This window comes from Notothenia rossii (genome assembly GCF_949606895.1).
Source record: "Notothenia rossii genome assembly, contig: scaffold_164, whole genome shotgun sequence".
Taxonomy (NCBI): Eukaryota; Metazoa; Chordata; class Actinopteri; order Perciformes; family Nototheniidae; genus Notothenia; species Notothenia rossii.
In genome coordinates this window covers 99,340-109,231 of record NW_027639876.1, presented here as the reverse complement: position 1 = coordinate 109,231, position 9,892 = coordinate 99,340, and the positions used below count along the sequence as shown (strand labels likewise).

The 9,892-nt window shown below is 46.1% G+C and overlaps 1 protein-coding gene across 1 annotated transcript; it reads right to left on the bottom strand.

Annotated features, from left to right (window-relative positions):
• Positions 1 to 347: 347 nt before the first annotated feature.
• LOC307027305 (mitogen-activated protein kinase-binding protein 1-like) lies at positions 348 to 9,160 on the bottom strand (the record flags this gene model as incomplete). The annotated part of the gene is made up of 5 exons (XM_079695528.1): positions 8,847 to 9,160; positions 7,075 to 7,166; positions 6,905 to 6,967; positions 3,026 to 3,083; positions 348 to 617 (listed from the first exon to the last, which is right to left on the bottom strand). Coding segments are annotated over exons 1-5 (570 nt in total), but the record flags the coding sequence as incomplete, so codon positions are not given.
• Positions 9,161 to 9,892: the final 732 nt, after the last annotated feature.

Genomic DNA, 9,892 nt, shown 5'->3' with positions numbered 1-9,892 from the left:
ACATGAAGAAGAGAGGACACATGTTGATGTAGAGACATGAAGAAGAGAGGACACATGTTGATGTAGAAGAGACATGAAGAAGAGAGGACACATGTTGATGTAGAGACATGAAGAAGAGGGGACACATGTTGATGTAGAAGAGACATGAAGAAGAGGGGACACATGTTGATGTAGAAGAGACATGAAGAAGAGGGGACACATGTTGATGTAGAAGACACATGGAGAAGAGGGGACACATGTTGATGTAGAAGAGACATGAAGAAGAGGGGACACATGTTGATGTAGAAGAGACATGGAGAAGAGGGGACACATGTTGATGTAGAAGACACATGGAGAAGAGGGGACACATGTTGATGTAGAAGAGACATGAAGAAGAGGGGACACATGTTGATGTAGAAGAGACATGAAGAAGAGGGGACACATGTTTCTATGCATGAGAACGTGCTCACCCTCCAGTCCCACACGTTGACGTTCATGTCGTGCTGGTATCCCACGGAGACGATGTAGCAGCTGTTGGTGGAGAACGCCACGCAGGAGACTCCGTACTTATGAGACTGAACCTCCGCCACCTGCCCCCCCTCCAACTCCCACACCCGCACACAGGGCATGTGACCACTCTGACACACACACACACACACACACACACACACACACACACACACACACACACACACACACACACACACACACACACACACACACACACACACACACACACACACACACACACACACACACACACACACACACACACACACACACACACACACACACACACACACACACACACACACACACACACACACACACACACACACACACACACACACACACACAGAATTGGTGGATGAAACCCTCTTGTTTATCCCACATGTTCGTGCACACAGTCAAATGTGTTTTTTATTTAAATCTTCATTGTCACATTATACATGGCAATAGCATGGAGGTTACAACAACATTACAATCAGTTAACAAAAGGCCAGCAAGGCAATACTAATACAATAAGAGGATAGGGATATTTCTTCATTATAGTCTTGGATAGATTGATCAGTTTTTCCATCAAAAAGATTTCTTCCACAATGTACCCATTGTTTTCTGTTGGTTGTGGTGTTCTCTGCTTTTAACCCATCCTAGTGCTAGGAGCAGTGGGCAGCTATTGGACAGCGTGCAGGTACAGCAGGTGCCTTGCTCAAGGGCAGGGGGGACAATACATACACACCTCCACCTGTCCTGCCTCAGGTGTGTGAGCCTCAGGGGTGTGTGTGTGTGTGTGTGTGTGTGTGTGTGTGTGTGTGTGTGTGTGTGTGTGTGTGTGTGTGTGTGTGTGTGTGTGTGTGTGTGTGTGTGTGTGTGTGTGTGCCTCAGGGGTGTGTGTGAGCCTCAGGGGTGTGTGTGAGCCTCAGGTGTGTGTGAGCCTCAGGTGTGTGTGTGAGCCTCAGGTGTGTGTGAGCCTCAGGTGTGTGTGAGCCTCAGGTGTGTCTGTGAGCCTCAGGTGTGTGTGAGCCTCAGGTGTGTGTGTGTGAGCCTCAGGTGTGTGTGTGAGCATCAGGTGTGTGTGAGCCTCAGGTGTGTGTGTGAGCCCTCATGTGTGTGTGAGCCTCAGGTGTGTGTGTGTGAGCCTCAGGTGTGTGTGTGAGCCTCAGGTCTGTGTGAGCCTCAGGTGTGTGTGTGAGCCTCAGGTGTGTGTGTGAGCCTCAGGTGTGTGTGAGCCTCAGGTGTGTGTGTGTGAGCCTCAGGTGTGTGTGAGCCTCAGGTGTGTGTGAGCCTCAGGTGTGTGTGTGAGCCTCAGGTGTGTGTGAGCCTCAGGTGTGTGTGTGAGCCTCAGGTGTGTGTGTGAGCCTCAGGTGTGTGTGAGCATCAGGTGTGTGTGTGTGAGCCTCAGGTGTGTGTGAGCCTCAGGTGTGTGTGAGCCTCAGGTGTGTGTGTGTGAGCATCAGGTGTGTGTGAGCCTCAGGTGTGTGTGAGCCTCAGGTGTGTGTGTGTGAGCCTCAGGTGTGTGTGTGTGAGCCTCAGGTGTGTGTGTGAGCATCAGGTGTGTGTGTGTGAGCCTCAGGTGTGTGTGAGCCTCAGGTGTGTGTGAGCCTCAGGTGTGTGTGTGAGCCTCAGGTGTGAGTGAGACTCAGGTGTGTGTGTGAGCCTCAGGTGTGTGTGTGAGCCTCAGGTGTTTGTGAGCCTTAGGTGTGTGTGTGTGAGCCCTCAGGTGTGTGTGAGCCTCAGGTGTGTGTGAGCCTCAGGTGTGTGTGAGCCTCAGGTGTGTGTGTGTGAGCCCTCAGGTGTGTGTGAGCCTCAGGTGTGTGTGAGCCTCAGGTGTGTGTGAGCCCTCAGGTGTGTGTGAGCCTCAGGTGTGTGTGAGCCTCAGGTGTGTGTGAGCCTCAGGTGTGTGTGAGCCTCAGGTGTGTGTGAGCCTCAGGTGTGTGTGTGAGCCTCAGGTGTGAGTGAGACTCAGGTGTGTGTGTGAGCCTCAGGTGTGTGTGTGAGCCTCAGGTGTGTGTGAGCCTCAGGTGTGAGTGAGACTCAGGTGTGTGTGTGAGCCTCAGGTGTGTGTGTGAGCCTCAGGTGTGTGTGAGCCTCAGGTGTGTGTGAGCCTCAGGTGTTTGTGAGCCTCAGGTGTGTGTGTGTGAGCCCTCAGGTGTGTGTGAGCCTCAGGTGTGTGTGAGCCTCAGGTGTGTGTGAGCCCTCAGGTGTGTGTGAGCCTCAGGTGTGTGTGAGTCTCAGGTGTGTGTGAGCCTCAGGTGTGTGTGAGCCTCAGGTGTGTGTGTGTGAGCCTCAGGTGTGTGTGAGCCTCAGGTGTGTGTGAGCCTCAGGTGTGTGTTTGAGCCCTCAGGTGTGTGTGAGCCTCAGGTGTGTGTGAGCCTCAGGTGTGTGTGTGTGAGCCCTCAGGTGTGTGTGAGCCTCAGGTGTGTGTGAGCCTCAGGTGTGTGTGAGCCTCAGGTGTGTGTGTGAGCCCTCAGGTGTGTGTGTGTGAGCCCTCAGGTGTGTGTGTGAGCCCTCAGGTGTGTGTGAGCCTCAGGTGTGTTTCTCTTACCTCCCCGGTGACCAGGTGCTTCCCATCGTGGGAGAAGGCCAGAGCACTGAAGGGCTTTCTGAAACACAAACACACGTTTCTTTACTACATTCTAGTGTTGCACGGTGTACTTGAAAGGTACCGCGATACCCTGCCGTTAAAAACGTTACGATTCCTCCGTTTCATTAGCATCGGTACTTTAAGAATGACGGGGGAAAGTACTCCGGTGAGAAAGCGCTGTTTTAATCCCTCTCCTCTCAAGCACGCTCTAAGGTGTGAACGAGAAGCATGGCTGCAAGTGGGAGTGCAACTGCCACTGCACCTCGGCTTGTTGGCAGAAACTAAATATGGAAGTATTTGAGCTATATCTCTGACAGATACCTCATTCACACCAACGGTGCTTCAGGGCCGGTTCGGAGTTGGAGCTTGAAAAGCACCGGGTTTTCCTGTTCACACCGCAGCGGAGCAGCCTCTTAGCTCCGGAATCCGGTTCGTTTCAAGCACCAAAAAATTGTCCGGCCAGAGCAAGAGCACCGCATACGTCACGCTTACCTCGAGGCGGGGGCAGGGGCAGGGGCAGGGGCAGGGGCAGGGGCAGGGGCAGGGGCAGGGGCAGGGGCAGAGGCGGGGGCAGGGGCAGGGGCGGGATCAACTCCTGAACAACAACAACAAGCCGGCGTTTTATCCAGTTTGTACAACGATGGAGAAACAAGCAGCAGTGGTCCACTGAAGAGACCAGCTACCTGCTGGGGATCTGGTCTTCTGAAGAGACCAGCTACCTGCTGGGGAGCTGGTCTTCTGAAGAGGTACAGAGGAAGCTGGAGCACAATCGGCCATTGTTGTTGTTGTCTGTGTCAGCTGTGAGGGGTTTCCACGCGGTTTGGTTTTTTATGAAGCAGGCACGCAAACGGTTACGTCATGACGCAAACGATGACGCAATGACGCAGCACCAGTTGGACTCTGGGTGGTGTGAAAAGAGCCGGAGCTAAACCGAAGAACCGGTTCTGAACCTGAAAAGCCCTAGCACGGAGCTTGAACCGGAGTTGCGTTGGTGTGAATGAGGTATAGGACATGTTTCAGATCCCTGCAAACCAAGGGAGCCAACACATCAGACTTGGCTAAGCACCTCGCCGACCGGCATCCAGAGCTGTTTAAAGAATTTAAAGACAGGCAGGTTAGCGAATGTGATATCATAATTACATCATGCTCAAGCCCATGCCCTCAAATCTAAGTCAAACAAGTGAAATTTATTTTGTGACAAACGAACGTTTTCGTAGTTTGACGAGGCAATTAATGGCAATGATAACTGTCTAATATCTTTTTAGCTAACTTACCAATGTGGCTAACATCTGCAATGTACATTCTGTCAATAATTATTTATATTACTGTACTATTACATGTTAATAAAATATAAAGTTAACTATCAAAGAAATCACATAAACTCAAATATACAGTATATATATATATTTATAAAACGAACAAGTCAAATCAAGCAATCTGATTGGTTCTTAGCCGTGATATACTGAGCGTATACCGCGGGTAGAGTTGTAAGTTACTTTTCACAACAAGTCAGTATCCCTCCGCGTCTGAGAAAAACAGTATACCGTTGGGCTGAAAAGCAAACTGCCTGCAGTTTGCTTTTCATACTGGAACAAGAAAGCAGCGGAGAAGTAACGGGGCAGAAGCCCTCCTTTTTGACGCAGCGGTCCAGACATAGACATCAAACGGCAAAACATATTCAGTGTGCAGTTCCTTTGGCATTAGGGCAGGGATATCTAGATACTTTTGAAGGTTTGACATAATGAATTGTGCTACTTTTAAAGCAAGCAACGATGTTTTCAAATCTGTAATCAAAGAGGTCCGCAAAAACGCTATCGACCAATCAGATTGCTTGATTTGGTTCGTCAGTTTTATAAATATATTTAAATTTCTTCCGTTACGAAACTAACTAACAAAGCATAAAATGGAAACATTTAAGATTAACTTCGACCTCCGGGGGGGTCTTACTATAGTATGGAGGAGTGGATTGAGCAGTGCCTATCTCCAGAGAGCACCTAAACTACGACATGCAGAGCTACGTGAAGAGCAGGTAGACCAACTGGAAAAGTAGCACCATTCAAAAGCTTTCTGATGCGGGTCTTGAAACAAAGCAGAGAAATTATGAGCGTTAGTGGCCACAGGTGCGAAAGCTCTATCCAGAGCTACTGGAAGCCCAATCTCGGGGACCGGAGAAAGTGGAGCAATTTTCTCGCCACGCCACGCTTCGCGTCGGGCAGAACCACGCCCCTTAGCTGTGATATAATGAGCATATACCACGGCCTGTCGTGAGCTATTGCTTAAATATATACAGTTGCAAGAAAAAGTATGTGAACCGTTTGGAATGACCTGGATTTCTGCATAAGTTGGTTATAACATGGAGGAAGCCATTGCTGTCCAGAAAAAACATTGCTGCACGTTTGAAGTTTGCAAAAGAGCACCTGGATGTTCCACAGCACTACTGGCTAAATATTCTGTGGACAGATGAAACCAAAGTTGAGTTGTTTGGAAGGAACACACAACGCTATGTGTGGAGAACAAAAGGCACAGCACACCAACATCAAAACCTCATCCCAACTGTGAAGTATGGTGGAGGGAGCATCATGGTTTGGGGCTGCGTTGCTGCCTCAGGGCCTGGACAGATTGCCATCATCCACGGAAAATGAATTCTCAAGTTGATCAAGACATTCTGCTGGAGAACTTAAGACCATCTGTCCACCAACTGAAGCTCAACAGAAGATGGGTGATGCAACAGGACAACGACCCAAAGCACAGAAGTAAATCAACAACAGAAGAAAATAGGCCTTCTGGAGCGGCCCAGTCAGAGTCCTGACCTCAACCCAATTGAGATGCTGTGACCTCAAGAGAGCCATTCACACCAGACATCCCAAGAGTATTGCTGAACTGAAACACTTCTGAAAAGAGGAATGGTCCAAAGTTCCTCCTGACCGTTGTGCAGGTCTGATATCAACTATAGGAAACGTTTGGTTGAGGTTATTGCTGCCAAAGGAGGGTCAACCAGTTATTCCATCCAAGGGTTCACATACTTGTTCCACCCTGCACTGTGAATGTTTACATGGTGTGTTCAATAAAAACATAAACACATTTCATTGTTTGTGGTTTTAGCTTAAGCAGACTGTGTTTGTCTATTGTTGGGACTCAGATGAAGATCAGAACACATTTTATGACCAAGTTCACATACTTTTTCTTGCAACTGTATAGTAGACCATGTTGTAAGAAAACACTTAACAGATAAACTACAATTTTATCGATCATGAAAATAATAAAAGAAAAGTATCGAAAAAGAATCGGAATCGCAATTCTTGACTTGGTATCGAAACCAAAATGTTGGTGTCGTGAGAAAACTACTACATTCCTTTACTCTGTTATTTACTACGTTTCCTTACTAGGTTTCTTTACTTCGTATCTTCACTAGGTTACTCTACTACATTCCTTTACTCTGTTATTTACTACGTTTCCTTACTAGGTTTCTTTACTTCGTATCTTCACTAGGTTACTCTACTACATTCCTTTACTCTGTTATTTACTACGTGTCCTTACTAGGTTTCTTTACTTCGTATCTTCACTAGGTTACTCTACTACATTCCTTTACTCTGTTATTTACTACGTGTCCTTACTAGGTTTCTTTACTTCGTATCTTCACTAGGTTACTCTACTACATTCCTTTACTCTGTTATTTACTACGTTTCCTTACTAGGTTTCTTTACTTCATATCTTCACTAGGTTACTCTACTACGTTTCTTTACTGCCTTTCTTATTTATTTATATTTACTGTGTTGATATTGTTCTCTGCGTTTGAACCATAGACTGTATACATAAAGCTTTGAACGCTGCAGTACTGACCTGGACGTGTTGACGATGTGACTCTGTTTGTTGGTCTTGGGGTGAAGCAGCACGATGACACACCTGAAACACAGCGAACGCTTCATCATGTTTTCACCCAGACGGACACAGAAAAGCATGCTGGGAAATATGTCCCGTGGTACAGGTGAGTGAAAGGAGGCGGGGCTTACCCTGCAGGGTAGGCGATGAGCCCAGATTTGGGGTCAGAGGTCAAACCGCTGCTGCTGGATGTGCTTATGCCCAAAACTTTCTCCAGAGTCACCTGAAACAACAGCACCCTGAATTCAGAGACCGAGCACCAGCACCTGGCCGTGCTCAGCTAACGGGAGCTCTGTGCTAAAGCTCAGCTAACGGGAGCTCTGTGCTAAAGCTAAGCTAACGGGAGCTCTGTGCTAAAGCTAAGCTAACGGGAGCTCTGTGCTAAAGCTAAGCTAACGGGAGCTCTGTGCTAAAGCTCAGCTAACGGGAGCTCTGTGCTAAAGCTAAGCTAACGGGAGCTCTTCTTTCTCTTCTCTCTCTCTCTTCTCACTCTCTCCTCTCTCTCTCCTCTCCTCTCTCTCTCCTTTTTCTCCTCTCTCTTCTCTCCTTTCTCTCCTCTCCTCTCTCTCTCCCCTCCTCTCTCTCTCCTCTCTCTCTCTTCTCACTCTCTCCTCTCTCTCTCTCTCCTCTCCTCTCTCTCCTCTCCTCTCTCTCTCTCCTCTCCTCTCCTCTCTCTCTCTCTCCTCTCTCTCTCCTCTCTCTCCTGACTCTCTCTTCTCTCCTCTCCTCGCTTTCCTCTCTCTCTCCTCTCTCTCTCCCCTCCTCTCTCTCTCCTCTCTCTCCTCTCTCTCTCTCCTCTCTCTCTCTTCTCACTCTCTCCTCTCTCTCTCTTCTCACTCTCTCCTCTCTCTCTCCTCTCTCTTCTCTCCTCTCTCATCTCTCCTCTCTCTCTCCTCTCCCTCTCCTCTCTCTTCTCTCCTCTCTCATCTCTCCTCTCTCTCTCCTCTCCTCTCATCTCTCCTCTCTCTCTCCTCTCCTCTCTCATCTCTCCTCTCTCTCTCCTCTTTCTCTCATCTCTCCTCTTTCTCTCCTCTCTCTCTCCTCTCTCTTCTCTCCTCCCTCTTCTCTCCTCTCTCTCTCATCTCTCCTCTCTCTCTCTTTCTCTCATCTCTCCTCTCATCTCTCTCTCCTCTTTCTCTCATCTCTCCTCTCATCTCTCATCTCTCTCTCCTCTTTCTCTCATCTCTCCTCTCTCATTTCTCCTCAGTCATTATTTTAGAGAGATATTAAACCATAATAGTTAAGCCAAGTAAATTACAAGTACCTCCAAATTGTACTTAAGTACAGTACTTGTAATGTACTTAGTTTTGTACTTTAACTATATTTTTATGAGAATACTTTTCTACTTTTACTTGAGGAACATTTTGAATGCAGGACTTTTACTGTAACCGAGTATTCCTACACTCTGGTACTTCTACTTTTACTCAAGTACCAGACCTGAGTACTTCTACTTTTACTCAAGTACAAGAGCTGAGTACTTCTACTTTTACTCAAGAACAAGATCTGAGTACTTCTACTTTCACTAAAGTACAAGACCTGAGTACTTCTACTTTTACTAAAGTACAATATCTGAGTACTTCTACTTTTACTAAAGTACAAGACCTGAGTACTTCTACTTTTACTAAAGTACAATACCTGAGTACTCCTACTTTTACTAAAGTACAATATCTGAGTACTTCTACTTTTACTCAAGAACAAGATCTGAGTACTTCTACTTTTACTAAAGTACAAGACCTGAGTACTTCTACTTTTACTAAAGTACAATATCTGAGTACTTCTACTTTTACTCAAGAACAATATCCGAGTACTTCTCCCTTTTCTAAAGTAGAGGATCTGAGTACTCTGTTGAACCAGGACCAGCTATCGATCATATATAGATATCGATCTTTCTGTGGATCTCTACCCGGTTGTTGGTCCTCTTCCTGCGGCTCTGCTGGCTCTTCCTCCCCGCGGCTCCTCTCCTCTTCTCCGGGTCCGATACCTCCGCCATGATCACAAAAAACCACTTCGTAACAACGGATACAACCACCAACACGGCAGTTACCGGTCCTCTAAAGCCCGCTGAGGAGTGACCCAGGACGGGGAAAGTGTTTCAGAAGTCTCCGCTGTTAGTGACGAAGCTTAGCTTCAATGCTAATGAAACCTGAAACCTTTTTCTGGTTATGGTTCGAATTTAGCTCCGCCCACTGCCTTATCGACCAACCAATGGGCAGGCAACGAGCGAGCCTCTTCCACTTAAAACAACCAATGAACAGCCGTTATCATCAGTTCTCATTAGAAAGAGTTAAAGAGTTGACATACAAGTCAAATAAATAAAATAACAGAAATCGTAAAAATAAAAAAAATAATATGTAATGATTTTAAAACGGGTAATTAAGTATTTGAAAGTACTGGCAAAATGTTAAATATAAATTCCTCTTCCCCTAAAAAAACCAATGAACAGCCAAGCACAGACACAAACCCCGCCCATTGAGTGCCAACCGACCAATCAAATGCTCATATCGTCATCTCTCATTAGAAAGAGTTCAATAACATAAAACAAAACAAAATGGTAGAAATAAAGTACTGCATGAATCTTAAATAAAGGGCTCATTAAATATTTAAAGAAATTGCAAAGATGTATTTGTAAAATAAATGTCTGAAAGTAATGCATTAAAGGTATAAATAAGGACTTAATATTAATACATAAAATATATAAGTAAATAATATCGAAATCGTAAAAATAAAAGCAGTATAAATAGATATAATGCATTAAACATGACTTTATGTATTTGTTTATGGTTTATTTGATATGGAGGGATGCAGTACATAGAAGTTCAGAGAAGAAGCAATCCCTATATTGTTTATTTTATTTCGTTTCATTTTGGCACCATGGCAGAGGCAAATATAGAGTTAATCTGTGGAGATTATAATGTCCCGTTTACTAAAATATGTATTGTTTTAATGATG